Genomic DNA, 26,335 nt, shown 5'->3' with positions numbered 1-26,335 from the left:
AGTTAAGGTAGAATTATCATATTGTCTTATTATTAGGAATATTTTATTACTAAAAAAAACTATAAAGATATCAGAAGAAAGGGGGAATTGGAGATTTCTACTCTCCTTCTATGACTACAACTTCTTGAAAACTCTAATCTATCATGATCCAGTTCTTTGTTACTCCAGAGGAAAATTTAGAAGGGACATTTTATAGAAACAGATGTCTGATTAGTAAGGTTTCACACATGATTATGCTCTTAGATTATAGATAAACTTCAATGGAGATAAAAGTATATTTGACATTTTACAAAACAGCCTTCATCCAAACATGCTATGGCTTCAAGCCAATCCTCCAACTCTGGTCAAATCCTTCTGTATTCGATTCTAAAAACATTCTTACTTGAACCTTTGGCAGCATTCTTTTAATTATTCCCCTTTTCACAACTTTCATTCCTTACTTGCATTACAACTGTACACTTTCATAAATATTATATCTATTGGCTTCAGCTAACTGAAAAAGAAAACCCATGTCTTCTTTACAGCTATAAGGTAGATGTCACTATTTAGGCCATTTCAACTACTTAGGAGTTTGTTTTATATGATGTTCCTGTAAATTCCTATAGCATGAGAGATTTCAGATTCAGAGTTGGCAGAAGAGCTTCATCATTTATGCAGCATTTAATATATGAATTAAGTTGTTTTGATCCTGCACTATTTCATGTTTGATCCTCAAATACGTTCCTTTAGAAAATTTCTATTAACAACCACTGACTTGCAATACTCTGAGGCAAAAGGAAAGGCATATTAGCCAAGGCTTTGCCCTTTGTTTTTTGAAGTTAATTATCTATATGTTGATAAATCCAGTCAAAATATAAGCTTTCTGATATTGGAAATCTTGAGAATTAGACAAAAATGACTTTCTCGATTTTTTTTCTTGGTTATTATCTCAAGAGCCAACATAAACCTATTCCTATTTGTGCTTGGTCAAATGACTGACATTTTTGTGTGTCCAAAGATCTATACCTTCATCACATATAAGCTATAATACAAAACTCCTGTTTGTCTATTCTAGGAAATTACTAAGAAAACATAACCCCAATCCTTCACTCTACACTAGGTACCAAAATAATTTCACAGCTGATTTAAAACTCTTACCCTCATCTTCATGCCCCAAGTGCAATGTGACCTGTCTAGCCAGGAAACTAACAGAGCATTCTCTCCCTTCCTATTTCTGCCGTGTGTTCCCCAGCTCCCAGCAGTGGTCTGTTCCCATAGTTAACCTCACAGACAAGATAAAGCTTTCTTGCCCAATGAAGCAAGAAGAAAAAAAATTCTCTCTGAAAATGTGCCTCCATCTCAATTTTTTTTTCCAGGAATAGATATTAATCCTGCCCCTTTGCCCACTCGGCCAATAGTCAAAAAACCTCTGAATATAAAAATTCTCAGTAATTTTCTATGTTGCTCCCATCAAACTAGTTCATTACATATGACTAAAATGGAGTAGGGAATAGAAAATAATATGTATTCACCTCTGGAATGATCTCTTATCTTTTCTGAGCATGAGATCCCACTGGCTTCTCTTATGTGCAATTCAAAGATGCCTAAAAAATGACTAAGTATTTATGGTTCAGTTAAAATGTAAAAGCTCTTTCTTCTGTTATTCAATATCTACTGCAACAAATACTACTGCAATGTAGGTTATATGGTACAATAAGATTTCTCAGCCTCAGTGAGAGATCTTTTTAATCAAATCATTGTCAGACATATAGTATCTTTAAGGCGGTGATAGCATCACTCCATCTCTTTGTTTACGGATGAGACTGTGATTTGGCCAAGTCATATAGCTGCCAACAGAGCTGCAAAAGATTGTAGTTCTTGCAGACTGGGCCCAGCATTTATTCATTTTTTATTCCCTACACTCCATGATTGTTTCCCAAAATCATCCTCCTCTCCCCACTCCCCCCACCACCACCAAGCTGCAGACTCCCTAATCTCAGTTTCAATCAGTTGCTTGAAATTATTTTGGAAAAAAACGTAGTTCTTCAAATTCTAAACCTGAAAAGGAAAAACTATTCAAAAAGTTAATAGCCAACAAATATTTATTTGAGTGATTACCATGTGCCACGCACTGTAGAACAAAATTAATAAGGTGGAATCAGTAGAGGTAGAAAAGCAGCAGGTTTTGTTCACACAAGGAAGTTTCAAGAGTTTGAGCTCATTACTTAAAATAACAAGGGGATCATGTGATAGGAGACAGTTAAGACAGACAACCAATCAACCAGCCAAGGAGCTACAATAAAAACTAAAAGCTAAACAACAACAAAATCTACCTGAGGTCCTTAAAAAACACTTAATAACATCACTTACACAAATAAGTGGTTCATATAATTTGAAAATGAACATGTTCAAAATGCATCAAGTCCTTAAGTTTTTCTGAGTGTGTTTAGGTGTTTTTAAGTCTGTTTATGTGAGTACCAGTAAGAAAGGTTTCTTTTCAAAGTGCTCATATGGTTATGATTAAACTGCAGTATTAATTTGGATTGAGAAAATGGTTTACTTTGCTAAACAGAATATTTGGTAAATAGAGTATTAAAATTTTAAAACATTTAGAAAATTTTACCAGGATGCAAATGACATCAGAATATCAGTTCAGGAAAACTTAGTAAAATAGTGAGCATTTTTAGAAGTGGACATTAGACATAAATTTGGATTTTGGTAGAATTAATACAAACTATTATGCCACTTTTGTAACTATACAGAGAAATGTTAAATGTTTAGCTCAGACTATTAATGGTATAATATGATATAGATCTTGGTAAATTTGAGTTAATGTGGACTACAATTTGTGCTATGTATGTGACTGTAAAGATTGGTATGCTTTATAACTTGTTTTATTTCACATAATTTGATTTTATATTTCACTTAACTTGTATCATTTTTAAATTTCAGTAAATCAATAATATATTGGTGAAAATATTTTATATAAGAAATAAGTTCAGCATAACTTTGTCTGCCTTAAACCTAAATACAAAGAAATATCTGTCATTGTGGTCTGCAATTTCTTCCTTTTTCTTTTTTTTTTCTTGTCTTTCCTTTTCCTTCTTCCTTTTTGTTTTGTTTTGCTTTGCTTTCTGGTCAGCAGGAATGATTAAGTAGATATTGTTATAGGTAAGTGTTGCATATTGGTGAGACTGAAAGCTTTGAAGTTCAATTCCTGGCTTTGCTACTTTCTAGCACTTTTATCTTAGGTAATTTACTTATTTTTTTAGGATTAGTATGCACATTTGTAAAGTGAGGAAGATACTTTCTGTTTAAAATTGTGATGTGCATTAGTGATAAAGTAGGTATTACTCAGCATAGCAACTGGCACAATAATGGGCAATTATTACTAATTAATTTAGTCATCATTAATTACCATACCCTGACTAATAGATACTGACAACATATAAGTCTAAAGGATGTGCACCTGGGTTTTAATAGTATTCTCTTGGGTGTGTTTTATTTGGGGGTGGGGGGAAGGGAAGGTCAGCAATAACCAAAAAACATGTATTTAGGGAAAGAGGCATGAGGTGCTTAAGAAATGTGGACAAACTGAACACCATTTTGCATGACTTGGGTACCAATATCTCTAAACTTTATTTTTCTCCTTAGTAAACAGATTGAGCCAGATGATGCTTGCTAATTAGTGATTCAAAGATTCTGGCATTCAAGGACCCTGTGACTTAACAATTCAGTTACATTTATTGAGAATGATAAAGAATGGCAACTCCAATTTTTTTCTACCATCATCAGATTTCTAAGATTAGAAGGTTGTTTCAGTGATGATTGGAAGTAAATCTTAATGTAAATCAGAACATCACAGGAGATGCATAGAAGTTCCTTAGTTAGAACTATGAGAAAGGAATATTACTCTTGGAAAATTCAAGTGTGTGATTTGATATAGCCTATCTAATCAATCACTGATCGACTTAGATTTGGTCACCTGTTTGTTAGACTCGGCCAACATGGCCTAGGGGACATGGATTTTTAAATAAGAATAATAATTTAGGGCTTCCCTGGTGGCGCAGTGGTTAAAAGTCCGTCTGCCGATGCAGGGGACGCAGGTTCGTGCCCCAGTCCGGGAAGATCCCACATGCCGCGGAGCGGCTGGGCCTGTGAGCCATGGCTGCTGAGCCTGTGCGTCCGGAGCCTGTGCTCCGCAACAGAAGAGGCCACAACAGTGAGAGGCCCACGTACCGCAAAAAAAAAAAAAAAAAAGAATAATAATTTAAACTAAGTATTTTGACAGTTCCCTTTTCTTTAAAAACAAACAAACAAGCAAACAAACAAAAAAACCTTTCATGGCATGAGTCCTTTAATTATATGGCTGATTTTCTATAAATTATTGAAAAATTTAAGAAATGCCCACTTCCACATGAAATTAAATAACATATCATGATGTATATGACAGAGAAGCAATTGAACTTGGCTGGGCATGGGTCTTGGCCCTAGGAATACCAAGAGACCACTATCTGGAGGGAAGAACAGAGACTACATGCAAATTACAAGATAGAGTTATATATGCATTGATAAAAGTATGATTACCCTTCTCCCATATCTAGTTCCTCTTATAAAAATTCTGGTTTACATCTGTACACCTTTCTGTATCTGTAAAATGTGCCTATGTGAATCAATTCTTTTGAGAATGTAGAAGTGGAGCCTAGAGCCTGGGGGTTAGAAAGAACAAAGAAAGAGAAATAGTACATAGCAGAACAGGCTTAGGAGTTTTTGTCAGACAATCTTTGGCAAGACACTATAAAATAGGGCCTAGAACTAACCCTTAGAAAAATTCATTTATTCATTTTTCTTGAGATATATTAATTGAGTCCCACTATGCACAAGCTACTGTTCTAGAAGGTCGAGATTCAGGAACAAATGAAAAATAAAAAAGGTCCCTACCCTTATGAAATTCACACTCTAGAGAAGAAATAAGTTTTGTGAGAAAAGGGGCAAATATATTATTGAATATATACTGAAATACTGAAATATACTGTCTAGTTGAATATTATATTCTAAAATAGTTTCTGACACTTAGTATATATTCAATAAATATTGGTAGAATAATAAAAGGGAACAATTTTGATAGTAATTAGTACTATTGGAGTTTGTGATAGGGGACTGCTCTCCACATGACAGTCAAGGAAAGCCACTGTAAGATGGTATTATTCGAATAGATAACTTGTGCTAGAATCTCTCATTTCTTTATAAGATTCAATTACATGAATGTTAGAGGATTTGATATTGTCCCACAGATCTCAGACACTATGACATATTTCTTCTTTGTTTTCTCAGTTTGGGTAATTTCTTTTACTCTGTCTTCAACTTCATTGATTCTTCTCTCTGCTATATCCAGTCTCCCTCAAGCCTATACTATGAATTCTTCATTTCTGAAATAGTATCCTTCATATATTTCTATTTGGATCTTTTTAATATTTTACAACCCTCTGATAAAATTCTACCATCTTTTCATGAATGTTTTTCCACTAGACCTTTTCTTTTTTTTCACATTTATCATGTTAATTCTAGAGTCTTTATCTGATAATTCCAATTCTATCTCTGGATATGCTTCTACAAACAACTTGCGAGAAAACTCTCTTGACCTGGGTCACATTTTTTATTTTTTTTCCTCAAACCTTATAACTTTTCATTGTATGTCTGATAGTTTGTGTAAAAGAACAGTAGAGACTTAAATAAATAAAAATTATCTCAGAAAAGGGTGTACCCCTCCTTATGAGGCTGCTAATGTAGGAGACTGAGTTGATCAAATCTGTAGTTAAGCTGAGTCTGGGCTTTGTGTTGATTTTACTAGATCTAGTTCTCCACTGGCTTCAGATGTTTGAGTGTTGGATTAGAAATTTCTCTTCAGTAGGACTTGGAAACCGAGCCCCAGAAAGACTCCAGTCTCTTTATTATGATTAGTCCAGCCACCAACTTTCCAAACCATGGGATGTCTCTTGCTGCCTGCAGACCAGCTGCTAGCTTTTTGTGTTGTCAGGGAGTTCATTTTGCTCTCTACTTCCACACTGGCCTTCCGTGCTTCAGAACATCTTTCTGCTGAGCATGCCTTCCTCAAGCCTTCAAAAGGGCTACTGCAATACAACTGGTGAAGGCTTAGAATGCCTCGGAGAATTTCTCTCAGGGCTTTTTCCCCACCCCAGGCTTCAGTAGGCCTCTGCCTTGTAATTGGAGAAGGTCCTGATTCCCTTCAGGATGATCTCTCTGAGCTCTGCTGCCTCAGCCCCACATCTGATAGGCAGCGCAATGAAATAACATGGGAAAGAGTTGGTTGCTAATGGCTGACAAGTTCTCTGCCTGGGCTCCTTGAGGTTCTCACGCATCATACCACTCCAAACACATCCATTAAACATTCTTTAAATCTTTACTGGTTTTTCTGTTGTGATTTCCTTCCCTTCCCACCATTCTTCCAGGGAGCAAAACAGTCAAGAGTCTCTTCTCTCCCAAAAAGAGCTTATCACTTTCTGGAATTTATTTCTTTTGGGTTAATCTGCATGGGTTTAAAAAAAAATTCCAATTTTGCTGATTATCTGACTTACTCTGTTTTTTAGGGTGGGAGTGTAATCTCTTCTGGCTTTCTATCTCCTAACTAGAAGCAGAAGTCCTGCCTGAAATTCAAAGACACAATCTAATCATATTGTATCTATCCTAGCTGAGTTTGAACTGAGAAGGTCTTAGAAGGTGTTAAGCAGAAGTAAGGCAAAACCTCTGAGTCGTAAAACATGATACAAAAACTTATTGAATAGTAAGTAGGAAAGTATGTTAAATGTAAAGTATTTGAGGTGTAATTATAGTCTGGGTAACAACAAAAATTATTGTTATATGTCATTTTCACATTGATTTCTAATCTGTTTTCTAATAATTCATCTAAAAACTTATTGCATACATAAGTTTTCCAGTCTATAAATATGTTCATTTTCTATATTGACACCTCCCCCCCAACCTTGCAACCCAAGAGCCATAACTAAATTTACAATTTAAACTAAATCAACCACAAAACAGTTACTGATCATTTTAATATTAGGGATTTTAAAGGACACATTATGAAAAAATTAAAATGCAAAAAGAAGCACAAAGTTAAATTATTTATTATGGAAAGATTAGTTAATCTAGTTACTTCTCTAAATTTTTCATGAATAAAATATTACACAAAATTTCCTTTTGGGTGATCAGTATATAGATCAGAAACTCCCCAAAGAAGCTGTATTAATAGTTAACTCATTCTTTATTAATACTCTAGGCATTTTAACAACATGCAAAGTGAAGTATCTACCTCAAAAATGACTTTAATGATAAGTTATTTCTTTGCTTCATGTACATAATGGATAATTAGCTTAGGAAAAATCTCAAAGGGAGAAAAAATAGCCAACTGTGAAATTCACAAATACTTTCCTTGGACTGGGTGCAAATGCTATTCAGGCCAATACCAGGGATGCATAAATTCTCTCTATCTTATTTACAATCCAGTTTTGATTAGTTAGGAGCTCATTTTCCAGTTTGTGAATTATCTAGGTCTTTGCTTCTTCTCTTCCCTCTGGCTGATTACCTTTCCCATTTCTCTGCTCTTTAGCACCTCCACCAGAAGGGGAGGAAAATCCAGGTGAAAAGAAAAAGTGAATCATACATCGACATTTTTAAGTATTCTGAAGCTTGACTTTAAAAAATACTTTTTTTTCTATTGTGAGTGTTTGTACATCAGACCTCTGTCATCAATTTGAAATTTTACCACTAACAGTCTAAGAAATATCCTTGGGAAATTACCTTCATCTGGATATCAGATTCTAATACAAAATGGGGATGATATTCATGTATTCCTTACAAGGTTATTTGAATTCATAAAATCTCTTTGTCAAATTCTTGCTTCTTTTCCTTCTGTTAAGACTCAGGGCTTGCCTTGGGAAATGGCTCCTTGCCAAAAAATGTGGTTTTTTTTTTTCTTCCTTCCGTCTTTTTTTAAAATCTCTCTTCTCTTAACACAGTTATGAAATGCACTCTTGGTAGAAAAGTAGAAGCTACTGGCAAAAATATCATATCTTTACTGTTGTATTTCATTCGTAATTCCATAATTCTTCTCTATCTGTTATTAAAATGATAATCACAAGCTACCAGTATTAATGGACCTCATTTTAATGTATATTTTCATGACTTTGATTCTTAAAATGAAGACACATCCCATAGAGTGAAATTTTAAGTAAATTAGAGGGTTCATTTTACACATGTTTGTTCTACTAAAGTTTGCCTCATTTGTGATATTTTAAGGATGAAGTACTAAATTTGCCTAGTGATTAAATTAGAAGTCCAGTGCCTCCGTGACCATTCTCCTTTTAGATTGTTTACAATTAATTAGTTCATATTTGTGCATCACAGATATAGTTTTAAATTCTGATTAAATTGAAACAATTACCCAAACATAAATAATGGTTGAAATAGAAAGACAGTTATTAAAGAGCAGTCTATAGACTTTTAAAATAGTACTAAGTATTTATTTTTTTGAAAATTGTCTTAAAGAATAAAGAGAATAATTTTAAGTAAATACCTTAGAAGACCTAAGGGGAAAAATATGAAATTTGCTCCTTGTGAAAAATAAATCTCTGGAATATTCCCTGTATGGTACAGTGTAAAATAATAAAATGCCCAGTGGCAAAAAAAAAGTAAAATAGAATAAGTAGTTTGTAACAAAGTTAATGCAACACACATAACTATAGTATCTTATGTTAAATAACAGCCTCTATTTAACAATCTCCAACTTTTAGCCTCTCATAAAATGTTGGAGATTAAAAAAAAAAAATAAATTAAATGGGCCCTTCAAGATTTAAAAAAAAAAAAAAAGATACAGTTAGGGACTTGAGGGGTCAGGGGCAGTAAGAGGTTTTACTTTATCCTTTCTCTCTCCTAGTTTTCCTAATACTTTAAGAGAAGAATGCATTAGAGTTGATTTCTCCACAAAAACAGAACACTGACTGATGTGAAATATTACCAAATTGATATTAAGTAAATGAGTCCACTGAGCAAACCTCTTCAGTGGTTTGAGTATGGGCTTTGTTTTTAGTTTATGACATGGTCTGGTTATGTAGCAAACATATATAATTGATAAATTGTATCCACTGCCTCTCTCATGAGCTAGTATATAACCAAGAAAGAGTCTAAATTCAATGCAACATCGCCATCCCCAGGGTCTCTTTCAACATGGTTCAGTGTGTTGGATGCTATACTTCCAAACTGAGGAGACAATATTGTTACCCAAAAGGCAGCCTGACAAATTACAAAGTGGAGGAGAATTTGAGAAAAAGTATGTTGCAGGCAGTTAATGCTTGTATATATAAAGTGACTAAAAGCTTTGAAGGATTTTCTTAAGATTTTCCCTTTACTGAATGAGATAAAGCCCTAGCATTTTAATCTCCCACAAAGCAGAAGCTTAAAAAAAACACCCAACATTTCTTTTCTTTCTTAACACTGCATAACATCATTTTTAACCTCACGTTAATTCCCGTGTCTCCATATCAAAGTGAATACAATCAAAACACTAGAAAATTTCACGGAAGGTAATAATTGACTGGTGGCTTGGGCAATGGGTAGGGATTGAACAGCCGGATGACAGCAGTTTAGCCATTTAATCCAATCTGGGATTAATTCCCAGGGCACATCCCATGAAAAGTGCTTTTATAATTTTAAATGTAACCTATTGAATATGTTAAAACAGATTTATTGAAATATAATTCTCTATATACTATAAATTATATAAAGTATAACATATAATAATTGCACGTATTTAAAGCTTACAATTTTATATACTTTGAAACTATCATCACAATCAAGATAATGAATATGTCTATCATGCCCCCAAATTTCCTTGCGACGCTTTATAATCCCTCCCTCCAACTCCTCCCCTGTCTATGAGGCAACCATTAATTTATTTTACATCCCTATAGATTAGTTAACAGTTTCTACAGTTTTATCATAAAATATGTATTTTTTGAGGGGGAGAGGGGCTGGCTTTTTTTTTCTCAGCATCATTTTTGAGATTAATCCATGTTATATGTATCAAATAGTTCATTCTTCTTACTACTAAGTAGTATTTTATTGTATACATACACCATAATTTGTTGATCTATTCAGCTGGACATTTGAATCATTCAGTTTTTTGCTATTACAAATAAAGCTGCTGTGAACTGTCCTGTACAAGTCTTTGTATGGACATATGTTTTGGTGTTTCTTGGGTAAATAGCCAAAAGTGGATTATCTGGGTCATATGGTAGGTGTATGTTTAACTTTTTAAGAAACTACCAAACTATTTTCAAAAGTGGTTTCACCACTAGCAATGTATGAGAGCTCTTGTAGTTCCATATCCTTGCTAACATTTGATATGATCAGTCTTACAAATTTTAGACATTCTAATAGATGTATATCTCACTGTGGCTTTAATTTGGATTTCTATAATGACTAATGATGTTGAGCACCTTTTCTTGTGCTTATTTGTCATTCATGATCTTCTTTGGTGAAATGTCTCTTTACATGTTTTGCTCAAAGTGGGAAGGGTTGTTTGCTTTCTTATTACGGGGTTTTGAAAGTCCTTTAAACATTTTGGATATAAGTCTTTTACCAGATACATGATTTGCAAATATTTTTCTTAGTCTGTAGTTTGTATTTTCATTTTCTTAGCAACAGGTTTGAAGACCGAAGTTTTAATTTGGAAGAAATCACATCTATCATCTTTTTCTTTCAAAGACTATACTTTCGGTATGCATCTAAGAAATATTCAGTATTTCTCTAACCTAAGATAACAGAGTCTTTCTCCCTTTTTTTTTTTAAAGGAGTTTTATAGTTTTAGGTTTGTCATTTGGGTCTATGAATATTTTGAGTTAATTTTTATATGTCATGTCAGACATGAGTCATTTATTTTATTTTTATTTTTTGCATATGGATACCCAATTCTACCAGCATCATGTGTTGAAAAGACTAAATGCTGTCCATTGAATTTCCTTTTAGCATCTTTGTCAAAAATCATTTGTTCATATAAATAATTTGTAGGTTGTTTTCTGGACTTGTTATTCTGCTCCATTAATCTATTTGTCTATCTATCTTTACGCCAATGCCACACTATCCTAATTACTGTAGTTTTAAAATAAGTCTTGAAATCGGAAAGTTTTAGATTTCCAACTTGTTTCTTTTTTAATTATTTTGGCTACTGTAAGTTCTTTATACTTCCATATGAATTTCAGAATCAACTGGTTAAATTCTGCAAAAAAATCATGCTAATATTTTTATTGTAATTTCATTTTACCTTTAAATCAATGAGGTTACTTGACATCTTAACAATAGTGACTCTTCTGATCACTGAACATGATATAGCCTCCCATTTACTTAATTCTTTAATTTCTATTGTAATATATTGTAGTTTTCAGTGTTCACATCTTTCACATCTTATGTCAAATTTACCCCTATTTCATTTTTTTGCTATACTGATATATTTATAAGATATACTTATTTCAGTTTCCAATTGTTAATTGCTAGTATATAAAAAGTACAAATGATTTTTAAATGTTGATCTTGTATCTTCAATCTTGCTAAACTCATTTATTATTTAAAGTTGTATTTTGGTAGGCCAAGGCTAGGTTGAGTCGTTAGGCATTTGCCTGGAGTGCAGAATTTAACGGAGTGCAAGAAAAGTTAGTAATAAAGATAAACAGTATTTTAATGCAACTCTTTAAAAAATCAAATCTGAAAACAGTAACTTGTAACCTAGCTGCCTGCTTTTGTAAATAAAGTGGTTTTTATTGGTATATTCAGTCAGATTTTCTACATAATCATGTCATCTGTGAATAAAGGTAGTTTTACTTCTTCCTTTGCAATGTGCATATCTTTTATTTGTCTTCTCTTATTTAACAGTACAGGAACTCTAGCACAATGTATACTAGAAATGGCAAAAGCAAATATCATTATTTTATTTCCCTTAGGAAGAAAGTATTCAGTCTTTTACCATTAACTAGGATGTTAGCTCTAGGATTTTTTTAAAATGCATTTTAGAGGGCTAAGAAATTACTCATATTCTTAGTTTGCTGAAATTACTTAAAAGTTAGGAAAGGATTTTTGAATTTCTTCGAATGTTTTTTCCTGTTTGTGTTGTTGTTATTATTTAGTTTGCAACTTATGTGAATTATATTATTTTCAAATGTTAAACCTACCAGAATTCCTGGAATAAACCTCATTTGTTCATGAGGTATTATATTCTTTATATATTGTTGGTTAATATTTGTAAATTTGTTTAGAACTTTTGCATCTACGTTAATGAGGAACACTGGTCCATAGTTTTCTTTTCTTGTCCTGCCTTTATCTGGTTGTGATATCAAAGTGTGGCATTACAGATTTAGTTAGTAAGTATTTCCTCTGTTTTTCTTTTCTGAAAAAGTAGGTGTAGAATTGGCATTATTCTTTCTTAAATGATTGGTAAAACTCACTCATGAAGCCATCTGGGCTTGTAGTTTTCTTCATGGAAATGTTTTAAACCAGTAATTCAATTTCTTTAACGTTATCCATTGCTTCTTGAATACACTTTGAAAATTTGTGTCTTTAAAAGGGATTTGTCCAGTTCACCTAAGTTGATTATCTGCATAAAATTGTTAATAATATTCTGTAATTTTCTGTTTTATATCTGTAAAATCTGCAGTGGTGTTACTTCTCTCATTCCCTATATTGGTAAGTTATGTTTCTTTTCCCTTTTTTTTCCTGATCAGTCTGGCTAAAGTTTTATCAATTTTATTTGTCTTCTTAAAGAATCAGCTTTACGTTCCTTGACATTTTCAATTATTTTTCTGTTATTTATTTCATCAATTTCCTCCTCTAATCTTCATTATATCCTTTACGTTATTTATTTTGGGTTTAATTTTCTCTTTTTCTAGTTTTTAAAGGTGGAAGTTGTAGTCATTCATTTGAGATCTTTCTTCATTTCTGATACATGTATTTGATACCACAGATTTTCCCTCAAGTAATGCTTGTATGGTATATCACAAATTTTAATATTTTGTATTTTAATTTTCATTCCATTCAAAATAATTTTTAAGTTTGCTTGTGATTTCCTCTTTTAACCAAGGGTTATTGAAGTATATTATTTATTTTCTAAATATTTGGAGATTTTCCAAATACATTCCTGTTTTGATTACAAATGTAATTCTGTTGGGGGCAGAGTATATACCTTGGATGATTTAATTTTTTTTTAATTGCTGAGACTTCTTCTATGGCTCAGAATATGGCCTATTGTAGTAAATATTATGCATGTACTTGAAATGACTGTGTATTCTGTTGACTTTGGATGGCGTGTCCAATAAACGTCAATTAGATAAGTTGATAGCATTTTTCAAATCCTCAACAGCCTCATTCCATTGTTTTATTAATTACTGACAGGTAGGTATGGAAATCTCCAATTATAATTTTGAGTTTTCCCATTGCTCCTTGCAGCTCTATCAGTTTTTTATTCAGGTTTCTTGAGCTCTGTTATAAAGTCATAAAACATTTAGGATTGTCATCAACTCTGGATGAATTTTTTTCATCTTTATAAGTTGATCTTTTTTTGCCCTTGATAATATTCTTTGCTTTTATAACTACTTTGCTATCAGTATTATGAGATTGTATTTGAATAGAATTACCATTGTATATCTCCTTCCATTGCTTCAATATTCTCCTATTTGTGTCTTCATATTTTAAATTGTTTTTTCTTGTAGGCAGCATACAGTTGAATCTTGCTTTTTTTTAACCAAATATGAAAATCTCTGCCTTTTAATTGAGATGTTTAGACCAATTACAATTAATTTGACTATTGATACAGTTAGGTTTAATTTTACTTTCTTTTGGTGTGAGTACTTTGTTTAATTCTATCTTACACCTTTATTTTTCATGTTTTATCTGTAACTAAGTCACATTACTTTAGTGGTTGTATAGAGCTTAGAGCATATATCTTTAAGTTATCACAGTCTACCTTCAAGGGATATAAAACTTCATAAGGTTTTAGAAGCTTACAGTAGTATACTTCCATTTCTTCCTCACAACTTTTGCACTATTGTTGTCATATATTTTACCTTCATGTATGCTATAAACTCCCCACACTATCTTATAATATGTTTTTGTTTAAACAACCAATTACCTTCTAAAGTGAATAAATAATTTAAAAAATTATTTACCCATGTAGTTACAAATCTTGGTGCTCTTTACTCCTATGTGTAGATCCATATTTCAACCTGGCATCATTTTCCTTCAACATAAACATTTTCTTTTAACATTTCCTGTAGTGAAGATTCCTAGTGATGAATTCTTTCCATCTTTTTTTGATTGAAAAAGTACTTATTTCACTGTATTCTGAAAGATATGTTACTGAATTTTGAAATCTAGGTTAACAGTTTTTGTTTGCTTGTTTTTTAAATCTTTCAGCACTTTAAAGATGACCTCTAACTTGCACTGTTTCTGATGACAAATCAGAGCAGTAACCCTTATGTTAGGTTCCTCTGTATGGAACATGCTTTTTGTCCCTGATTGCTTTGAAGTTTTCCTCTTTATCAATGGTTTAATTAATTTGATTAGGATGTAGTACCTTGGTGTAATTTTATTCATGTTTCTTGTGCTTGGAGTTCATCAAGTTTCTTGTTTATTATTTTTATTTGTTTGCTTTTGTTTTGTTTGCATACTGGGAGGCTTAGAGTTTTAAGAAAAATTGGGAAAGTTTGGTCTGTTATTTCTTCAAATTTCAGGAATTCCAGTACATATTAGGCCACTTGAAGTTTTCCCCAGCTCACGAATGGTATGTTTACTTTCTTCTCTCTCTCTCTCTCAACCTCTGTGTGTATGTGTGTGTGTTTGTGTGTGTGTGTTTCACTTTGGATAGTTTTTATTGCTGTATTTTCAAATTTACTAATTATTTCTTCTTCAGTGCCAATATGCTGATAATAACTTCCAGTGTGTTTTCCATCCTTTTCGTTGTAGTTTTCATGCTTGGAATTTTGATTTAGGTCTTTTATCTATCTTCCATGGCTTAACTTAGCCTTTTGAATGTATGGAATAACAGTTTTAATGTACTTGCCTGTTAATTTTAACATCATATCAGTTTTAACTGATCGATTTTTTTTTATTATTTTGGGGCTATTTTCCTATTTCTTTACATACTAGGTAATTTTTAATTGGATGCCAGACATTGAACTTTCTCTTTTTGGTACTAGATATTTTGTATTCCTATAAATATTCTTGAGCTTTTTTATGAGTTGCAGTTAAATTACTTGGACATATTTTTATCCTTTCAGGTCTGGTCTTTAAGGTTTGTTGGGCATAACCAAATTAGTGCTTGGCCTATGGCTAATTGTGAATCATTTTGGATTTATTTTGATTTTTGTACATTAGACAGATCTTTTTAAAAAGAAATAATAAAGTAATGCCACTAGATAATTGTCCTGGATTTTAGCAAAAAAGCGAGGCTGGGAAATATCTATGTCCTCTGGAATAAACAAACAATATTACAAAATCATTACTTAAGCTGCGGTGTAAAAAAGAGAAGAGCTTCCTGGAGGATATACTAAGCTTCCCTTCAATACCTGATCCAGCAGTTTTCTAATTTACTTAAAATAAATCAGCATGGGAAATATGTAGACATTTACAGAAACAGCGACATTATAAGCTTAAATAATTCCAGATGGAACAAAGAAGGAATGCCTCCAGTTGCAGAGACTCTTACGTTTCTGTTGGTGAATACCCTTTTTGGGATACGAGGAGAGAAGAGCTAAGGTGCTGTTTGTGCTTTGTAAGCTCTGTGATCAGAAAGCAAAAGTAATGAACTTACACTGATCATTGCTTCCTGACAATACATTTATTGTAGTTCCATTTGTTACAAATTTATCTGAACAGACTGAATGGGTAACACAATCCCCTATTTCTAATTAGCTGGACTTAATTATACATACTTCAAAGAAAAGGAAGACCACTTCTGCTGAGCCGGACTTTGTGGCACCTGTAAGAAGATTGTGCAGGAGTAATGGGGTGACGAATGTCCACTGAATAAGTAGGGAGCATCCTCCTGCTTGGAGGATACCTAGATCTGACTCAGTCCCTCGAATTCCCTATTTTCAAATACAGAACTTAAAACGAGGCCAGGTAACAATTCAAGCCAAGGTCCACATTGAGTCACTGGCATTGTTTTCTATAGACACCTACATCCCTGCAAAGCAAAAAGAGCTGAGCTATAAAGTGTTCTTCACTGGAACTAATGACAAGATAATGATTGACTGATGACAGAACTTTCTTTGTCAAATGAAAAGATTTGTTTTGTTTTGTTTTTTCTTTTGACAGTCTGCAGCTGAGAAAGCTCAATCTAATTGGCCCATCTGAGTGGGTTGACAAGGGAGGATTGTAATATGTATGTTCTTAATTTCTCAGGTTCTTTATGGTCAAATAGAACACCTCTTCATGGTGTAATGGAAAGATTTCCAGTCCCAAAGCATTTACTTACTAACTGTGTCATCTGGACAGTTAATGCAGTGTCTCTAAATGTCAGTTCCCTCATCTGTAAAATGGGGAAAATCTCTGTTTCACAGATACATAAAACCCTTAGCACATATAAACAGCTCCCAGTAAATAGTTCCGGTATAGGAGTTTTATAAATATTTAATGATATATGCCAAAGTTCATGAGTGACATTGATGGTATATATAGTGGAATCAATTGAGGAACTTTATAAAAAATATAAACACACTCACATACACATATACATATCTATACACATACATACACACACACAGATCTATATTCACTGTATCCATGCCAGAATTCTAAACTGATTCAACTAGTATAGGGCCTAACCATAAATATCATTTTTGAAGCTCTCTAGGAGATTCTAATATGCAACCAGAATTGAGAAACACTGGACACAGGTTCTTAATGTGAGGTCCTTAGAACCCCTGATAGAAAACAGAAAATTCATGAACTTGGATGGAAAAAAAAATTAGGTCTTTATTTTCACTAGTCTCTCACTGAAATTTAGCACGTCCTCCATCACGAAGCAACAAGCCAGTGTGCTTTGCACCAACAGAAACCAGAGAAAATCACATAGAGATGTAGAGTTGCTGCAGCTATCTCAGGGTATCAGTTGGAGTCACCATTATATCAAGACAGCAGTAGGTAGTAGATCTGCTATTAGATTGTATTTTTAGTGCCTTACTAAAGAGTAACATATTTTACTACATCATATTTTTTAAAATATTTCAAGAATTTTATTTTAATATAACGGGAATCCTTTATTACCTTATGAATTTTGTTTTATGCATTGAAAAACAGTATTCTAAAAGAGGCTTTTAGGCTTCACCAGGGTGCTTATGGAGGCCATGGCACACACACAAGGTTAAGAACTCTGTATTTAGAGGCTACTGGTCAGGAAAGCATCTTCAGAATGCTGACGGAGAGCAACTTCTTTGGAGTCATTTTGAACATAATGTGTGCAATGCCGATCTCTCAGTAATAAACTGAGAATGGGTTTCAGTAGAAATGAGGTGTCTTATAATAGAAGTATATTTACATACCAATTGTTCTTCCCTTATTAATTTCTCTAACAAAGCCATCATTCCCTTTTCTATCTTCACCAGCTGATTCACTGATGAATCCCTATCTTTTGCCTAACTCTCACTTTAGCTGCCACAAATGATAGAAAATGCCAGTCTTTGCTTGCTAATTCAGTGCATTCAGACAAAATGCAGCATGTATTTCTTGCTAAAAATTTTTTGCAAGCCTAAAGTATATGATGTCTAAGGTTTTTGCAGTGAGAATTAAAGGATTCACTTAAAATTGATTTCTGTAAGCCCTAATTACACAATACATTTCATAATAAGCATTGCAAAATCTCAGCTTAGGAAAGAAAAGAAAAAAACTCTTAGTAATAAATTGTCACTACAATGATCAGTGTGCCAAGTTTAATTCACAGGTAAATAAAAGGAAACTTTGAAAGCCAAGCAGAAATCTGGTATAAGTGTAGGCTTTGGTATAATTCTGTGACAGTTAAGAAACAAGCCCTTACAATATATTTCAGGGGGGTCTTAATGTCTTTATATTCAACATGTTCTTCCAGCTGTCTCCTCTAGTTCATGGTCAACTGGTGCCTACTTTCTCTGGAAAGAAAGATACTGGCTGCTGATGTTAGCTGAACTATATGCCCCCCCCCCCCGCACAATTCCTTTTTCAGAAAAGTTAGCCCTTGTTTAGAAGCTGCCATAATAGGTTGAATTATCTGATCCCTGTCATTAAAGGTGGCAGCCACACGCTCGAGAATGATGTGGGAAAACTCCAGTGAGAGTGATAATTAAACGTGGAAAATGAAGGGTCACCTTCTTTCATTCAGCTCATTGGGTTTGGCATCAGAGTAATTCCAAAACAGTGGGGGACATTCTGCTCTCAGCATGGCAATATCTAGGTGCACACATACTATTTCTATGGGTTCAAATGGGAATGCCATTTTAATTGTATTTAAAATGTTATCTTTGATATGGGGAGTAAAAATGTTAGAAATTAATTCTAAGAATACAGAAAAAGAATAATGAATATAATCTAAATGGTGAAAGAATTAGAAACAAGAAAAGCTGCATTGTTTTCTCAGAAGAAAAAGTGTTATAGGAGAAGAAAATTATTTCCAGGGAAATTGAAAAGAACATTTAAATGTGTTCAAGTCTTTCTGCTTGACTGTAGGATCACAAAGCAAGGGTTTTGTCTCAACTTTCTTGTCTACTTACTGTCATTTCTTGGAGGCCATTATTATAACATCTTACTCCTCCTCAAGAGAGGGTAGAAAGTATCAGGTGAGCTTAAGACAAGTTATTGGTAGGTGTTATTTTCCAGAAAAAGGGATTTTTTTCAGATACATTGGCTCATCTAAATACTATTGAAAGAATATTTCATACTGTTCTTACTTTGCATTAATATAAGTAACACTGAGCCTTTAAGGGACTGAAATGATATTGCAATATAAGCAGGTGCACTAGTGAACACTATTACTAGACAGGAGCATGGATGCTAAAATCAAATTTCAAGTTCAAATTCTGGCTTCACCATATAATAGCTGTGAACCTTGGGCATGCATGCTACTTAACTCTGTGTGCCTCAGTTCCTCATCTGTGAAATGGGGAAAATAATACTACCTATCTTATAAAGTTGTTGAAAAATTAAATGAGTGTTAAAATACATAAAGCATTTATAACCATACCTAGCACAGAGTGAATACTATGTAAGTGCTCACACTTATTACCATTTATTATTATTTTATTGCACGTTCAGTACCTAGCATAGTATTACTTAACACTGTAGATTGTTTAAAAATATATTAATAATTATTTCTATGGTTGACCACTTTTTGTCCTTGTCATTCTGAGAAAAGCTTCCCAAAACATGTGGATTCTTTTAAACACAAATAGTCCAACAAAATTGTTACTAGAGTTGATTATATAATGTGCAAACAGATAATTGCAACATCAAGCTCAGGAAGTGAAAAATTCCTGAGCAGAAGCTATAGATTTCAGATGGCCTTTATAGTTCCCTTCACATCTGAAGGGTTGAATTGAGGAAGATAAATTGTATCTTCTGTGATTATATTTTGTTTCAAGATAAGAGAGAATTTTGAAACAATTAGAGCCTTCTAAAACAGAAAAAGAAACTTGATGAGCTAGGTGATAGTGTGATAGCTAAAGTTCCTTCGTAAAATTTCCTGATTTATCAGTTTGTGGGCAAACATCCACAAATTTCATTAGATTTTAAAATATTTATTATTAGAATACTTGAAGTGTTCTCATTTGTCTTTGAAATATTTTCTACAATGCAAACATACATCGCCCCAAACTTCAACCTCAATTCACCACCAGCTCAGTGAGAGAGAGAGAAATGTGTGTGTGTTCATGTGTGTGTATGGTGAAGGGGGCTGGGGGGAGGAGGAGGAGAATGAATGAATGACATTAAAGACAACACTAACCAATTATTGAAGAGAAAATACTATCTGTGGACTAAAAAAATATAGGCAATATATAAAATCCAGAAAAAAATGAAATATCATACATAAACCTGATATTACTGTAATATTTGTGTATAGTACTTTAGAAGAAAAAAACATTTTATAAAGGCTAGTTGACTCATTCAGAATAAAGGTGTTTGGTGAATTATTTCCCACTGAAAAAATCTAAACTGTACAAGAAATTCTGCTTCTGCCTCAGCTTTATATTTAAAATGATTTACAGTCTGCAATTTCTTCCTAAGGTCATCACCTTCATAAATACTAGCCACATACAGTGAAAACCAACTCAATACAATGAGTATTTCATTTCTCTTCCTCCTGCTTATGTAGATACTTCTTCCATCTACATGGCACCCATTTATAATAAAGCCTCACATTGTGCAGATTTTTATGAGTTCTTGAGCATTTCTTTCTTTTTCGTCTTTCTATGCATCAGCAAAGCAACTGGCAGATTCTTTAATAAAATATATTATACACATTAATATTTATAAGCCTATGAATTGGATGTTTAAATAAACATTCACCAACTTATGCCAATTCTTTTGTTTTAGACGTTAAATCACACTTACATTGTCTGGAAAGTCAGCTTTTAGTTCAGTGACACTTTGACACCAATATGCAGCTGTTTTTTCACTGATGAGCTCAATATTCAGGAAGGAGCTTTGTCCAGGGCCATACATGGGGCCGGAGGTGGTCCCCCGGATGATTCTGGGTGAAACATTTGTCACTATGTCCTGTTGAAAGAATAAAGATATTGGGTCTCCTTTCTACAAAGGAAAAACTGTTATCTTCATTCTATGCTCATTTCCATATGACAGTATTCTACTAAGTCCTGCCTCACATTTTTAATATATTTTAAATTACAGTTGAACATAAACTACTTTCAAATGAAAAAGTAAAATAAAATATTTGTTATCTTTATTTAAATTACTTCGTATAATTGTAAGGTTAGCATAGTGGAAAAATATGTAAATTCATTTACACTGGTTTTGGGCATACACACTTTAATTTGTCTGCAATTAAATAATAAATAAAAATGCGAGGGCTTCCCTGGTGGCGCAGTGGTTGAGAGTCCGCCTGCCGATGCAGGGGACACGGGTTCGTGCCCCGATCCGGGAAGATCCCACATGCTGCGGAGCGGCTAGGCCTGTGAGCCATGGCCGCTGAGCCTGCATGTCCGGAGCCTGTGCTCCGCAATGGGAGAGGCCACAACAGTGAGAGGCCCAGGTACCGCAAAAAAAAAAAAAAAAAAAAAAAATGCGATAAGTAAAATGTAAGAAAATCATTTCAGTCTATTTAATCTAAGCATCTCCAATGAGATTTTAACTCAAATAAGAGTTAATGTTTGTAAAGAAAAAGATTTTTTTTTTCTAAAAAGTAATTTCAATATAAATCAGCTAAGGAGTACATATTAGCATTATTGGCTCATCAAACTTTAACACAGATTCTAACAAACTAACTAGGTTGACTTACCTATATGATTCTAACCATAAATTCACATTCAATGAGAACTAATTTTTCCTAAGACTGAAATGAGGATATCAATAACTTCCTGATAACTATAAACAGTAAACAGTCAAATTAACTTGCTTGTTAAGTGTAATTAATGATCCATACTGCTTCTAAAGCTGTATTAACAAAGAAGAGTAACATTCTTACATTGCTAAAAACTAAAAAGAAACAGACAAAAAAAATGTTTCTTTAGCCAGCTTCCAATTAAAATTAATTTTGAGTAAAGGTCATTTAGTTAAGGAGCTATCAGAATTATTCCTTTAAGTACCCCTCCTCACCATCTTGTCACTTTTAGTGAGATAACATGAACCCCCATTAGTATATAGCAATTAAGGTCAATTTACATATTTTAATTAAGAACCACCCCATATAAAACAATTAGCGTAATAGGCATACTAACTGGATTTCATAACATTTGGACGTTTTTCCAACTAGATAGACAGGAAACCTTAATTAGCATTAATTAGTGCTGATCTGCATATGTTTGATAAGGCATACCCTTGCCACAAAAGATTATTTATTCCTGAATCTGCCAAATGCTACAGTTGCAGAGGATAAAAGGACTTTTCTTCACATTGCATGTTAATTTCTGGCAATTTACATTCACTTTTACATACGAATTAGTATATTATAAAATAAATGTTATAAATGTTACAATAAGCCACCTTAAATATGTACATTTTTACTTATAGGGAATCCTGCCAGTTAATGTTTTACTAATTAAGCCATTCTAATTTTATTGTAATCGTAGGAATACCACCAGCCTTACTTTGATTTGCTATTGTGAAACCATGTTACACGATCTTAATGGGTAAAATGACAAGTAGAGTCACCCCAGGAAGCTCAAGCCTAGTGGGTCCAATTTCTATCTTGGCAAATGCTTAAATGTGTGCTCTGTGTACCTGCTGGTGGCTTCTGTGCAGCTCAGCCAGGTAGGTACTCTCATGCTGTCACGGTCTGAGAAAACAATTCTAGAAATGTTTCATTCAAATTAGGCTGATTTTCTCTTAGGTTTCAATTTTCAAGAGACATACATTTAAGCCTTGAGTTCCTCCTTTCCTCTGCTATCCCCTCTACTCTAAATTTTCTTCACCTAGATAAGTCCAGTCTAGGTCACAGTCTGTGCTCTGCACAGGAGAATTGGACCAAGGAGGTGAAGAGAGTCCATATTCAGTTTACCAAGTCATGCGCCCTGGCAATGGGTAGTTCCACAAATGAAAAGGCACCTGTTTTAAATGACCATTTTGTAATTTATTGACTTGTGTTGAGGAGGAAGAAAACTTTCCCCCACCCTTCTAGGTTCTTCAGGCTGGTCTAAGAACTAAATTGACATGAGATAAACAGGAGAAATGGAATTTAACTTCATATGTACAGGAATCCTACATACATGAGAGGGTCAGAGTCCCCACATACATGAGAGGTTCAGAGACAGAAAGGTTAAATGAAGTATAAATGCCATCCTGAGCTAAGGAAAGAGATAGGGATCTGGGGCTTCCAAGAACAGAAAGGTCATTATAGGACAATAAGAAGAAGAGTAGATGTTTGGTAACTAGATGTTTGCCCTGTTGAATAGATGGAGACACTTAGGTAAATAACTCTTTTCTGGGAAAAATCCCAAATTTAAATTCTTCTAGGTACTTAAAGGAGGGGCAGTAGTTTCTCTTGAACCTGCAGGATCTTGACTGCCTTTATCTCAAAGTAATCTTCATGCCAAAGTGACACATTTTGGGGATGCTAATTCTGAACCCCTACGATTGGAAGTGGCACTTCCTGCTTATTCAACAAAACTGACTCGTGTGTTAGACTCCCTGCTCCTGCCCATTCTTCAGGTCTTAGCTTAGACTTCAGTCTATTTAGGAATCTTTTCTGATCTCTCCAGCACCATCAAGTCTTAAGCTGCTCTGACTCACACCATCATAACAATAACAATGGTACCAAGAGTACCATTCCTGGGGCTTCCCTGGTGGCGCAGTGGTTGAGAGTCCGCCTGCCGATGCAGGGGACACAGGTTCGTGCCCCGGTCCGGGAAGATCCCACATGCCGCGGAGCAGCTAGGCCCATGAGCCATGGCCGCTGAGCCTGCGCGTCCGGAGCCTGTGTTCCGCAACGGGAGAGGCCACAACAGTGAGAGGCCTGAGTACCGCAAAAAAAAAAAAGAGTACCATTCCCCATTTGGTACTCTTTACACTCTGTATCGTTGATTGTCTATATTCTTGTCAGTACTTTTTTTTTTTTTTTTTTTTGGTTTTTTTTTTTTTTTTTTTCTTGTCAGTACTTTTCAGTAGAGTGTAAACTTTTGAAGAGGAGGAACTATATCTTGTTTACTATTACATGTCCATCTTCTAGCCTCGCCTTTAGTAAGTGCTCATATAATGCATTTTTCTTTCTTTCTTTTTTTTTTCAATTGAAGTACAGTTGATTTACAATGTTGTGTTAGTTTTGGGTGTAGAGCTAAGTGATTCAGATATATACATATACATATATATATACATATACATATATACATATATACACACACATATACATATATATATATATCTTTTCCAGATTCTTTTCCATCATAGGTTATTGCAAGATACTGAATATACTTCCCTGGGCTATACAGTAGGTCCTTGTTGTTTCAAATAATGTTTATGAAGGAACCTAAACTAGAACCCTAGGCACTAGAATAGGTCTTGTCCTGAGGCAGGAACTATAAGGTATTTGTTGCTGGCCTCATTCTGTTGCTGAACAAACAAATGAGTTTGGGCTTATAGTCAAACTTTAGGAACTCGTTCTTTGCTTAAATCCTTTCCTACCAGACCATTCACTTGCTTCCCCTGATCCCTCAGGGACACCTTCTTTGAATACAGTCCCCCACCCCACACTATGGCTAGATCCCGATACCAGCAGTGATGGTATGCAGTGATGCAGATTGCCCATTACTCCACTTCTCCCCATCCTAGCCTACTGTAGATCTTTGATGACAGAAAGCATATTTGAACTTGATCACCCTGTAGCTTCTAAGACCTTTCTGACTGTTGACCTTAAGTTGCTGGATTTATCTGATCTCTAGGATCCAAATAGAATGGCCCCATTCAGATATAAACCAACTCTTATGCTTTTCCAGTTCAAGTGGATAAGAATTCCTAACCTGGTCGATGGCCACCTAGAGGACTTCTTGGGTTAAGAGATTTCTTAGGTTAAAGTCCTGATAAGATGATTTCTTCCTATCAGGACCTTAACCAACTATAGTTGCCTCTTATATCTGTGCCCTAGGCTGTGCCCATATCTTCATAGAATGTGTAGATATCTTTTTAATATCATAAAACAAAAAAGATGAGTGGAAGAATCACAGCTATACTGAATAAGGAAAATCTCAGTAGTCCAGGAATTTTAAGCCATATGCTATTTTACAGTATTCCTCCTAATAACAATTCGGCCAAGAACTCACAACAGCCAAAAGGGTCAATATAATGACAACATTTAATTGGAGGACAGTCAAGTCAATGCTTCTTTCTTCAAATGTTTCCCCTCAGTGATACCTTAAAACCTCAAATTCTTCCACTAGAGATTTTGTGTACTGTGAGTTAAATTTATTGTTAATGTTGGGATTGTTTTATTTCCTCTTCTATAATCCAATGTTAAACTGTAAATATACTTTGGGAGGATTATCAATGATTTCTTTAACCAAGATCCAACAGGAAGTACAAGGCAAATCAAAGGGAAGTTTTATCTACTGTATGACAGGGATTGTTTACTCATTTATGTTGATTTATGACAGGTAGCGCCTCTCTATACAGGTCAGTTTTCTCTCTCCTTAAGCAAAGAAAAAGATCCTTAATAATGGCCCAGATTACAGCCACCTATTGTGTATAACTTGTCAACTATCCATGAGTAAATTGTTACCATCACAGCAATTAAAAAGTTCAGCATATTCCAAATTCAACTAAAGTGCCAAAATTCCAATATGGTCATCCAGTGATAAATCAATAATATAAATTTTATTCTAGGTTTTGTTTCCCAAATTCAGTCATATTTACCACTACTTTGTCAAAAACCTTCTCCACTGACTTGAGACTTAGACTTTTTAAATTAAGTGAAAGATGAATGAAAACTTGGATATAACAAATTATCCTTGGTTATCTGATTAAAGTTAGAGCTTCAATAATTGGGCAATAACTTACTAAAGCATTTGACCTGGGAATACTAGAATCTGAGTATGATTTTACAAGATGATATTTTGCTTTAATATTTAAGAGCTAAATCATATTAGCATTGCTTTAGGGAGTTAATGTAACAAAATAAACATATTCAAGAATAGTTAGAACAGATAAGAGTTTATTCTCTATAACAAAGAAGATGAATCACCATAGTTCTAGTGTTCAGTACATTAGCAATATTCAGACATTTTAAAAAATTGATGTTTATTTATAAGAAATCATTAGGTGATATCACTGCTTCATGTGATTCTGTAATTACCATTATAAAATGGAGTGCTAGTGACCTCTTAACATTTGAAGTGATGATAGTGATTTTTCAGCACTAGTAAAGAGACTGAAATGGTAAATAGGCTGATTATATTTGTTTGTTTAAGTTCATTTACTTGACCTCTCTTATCCTAAAAAAAAAAAAACCATGCTGTTTCCATGGTTACTGCTGGAGTAAGATAGTCACAATGGGCTCAATGAATAGGAAAAGGAAACTTTGCAGAGATGACTTGGTAAGAAACTAGGAAAAGAATTGGGGTCTAAAAATGGTAGCTGAAAATGAAAAATAAAATTTGCACAGTGA

General features: G+C 33.9%; 1 protein-coding gene across 2 annotated transcripts in view; it reads right to left on the bottom strand.

The window, feature by feature from the left end:
* The window catches only part of DPYD (dihydropyrimidine dehydrogenase), an 815,412-nt gene that overhangs the window by 319,938 nt on the left and 469,139 nt on the right, over positions 1-26,335 (bottom strand). For both annotated transcript variants that reach the window (XM_082655551.1, XM_082655550.1), the window contains exon 14: positions 20,620-20,784. In XM_082655551.1, coding sequence (XP_082511677.1) covers positions 20,620-20,784 — 165 coding nt within the window. The remainder of the gene's footprint in view (positions 1-20,619; positions 20,785-26,335) is intronic.

This window comes from Grampus griseus (genome assembly GCF_964374135.1).
Source record: "Grampus griseus genome assembly, chromosome: 1".
Classification (NCBI taxonomy): Eukaryota; Metazoa; Chordata; class Mammalia; order Artiodactyla; family Delphinidae; genus Grampus; species Grampus griseus.
The sequence above is the reverse complement of the archived record's forward strand: the minus strand, read 5'-3'. Positions and strand labels throughout refer to the sequence as shown.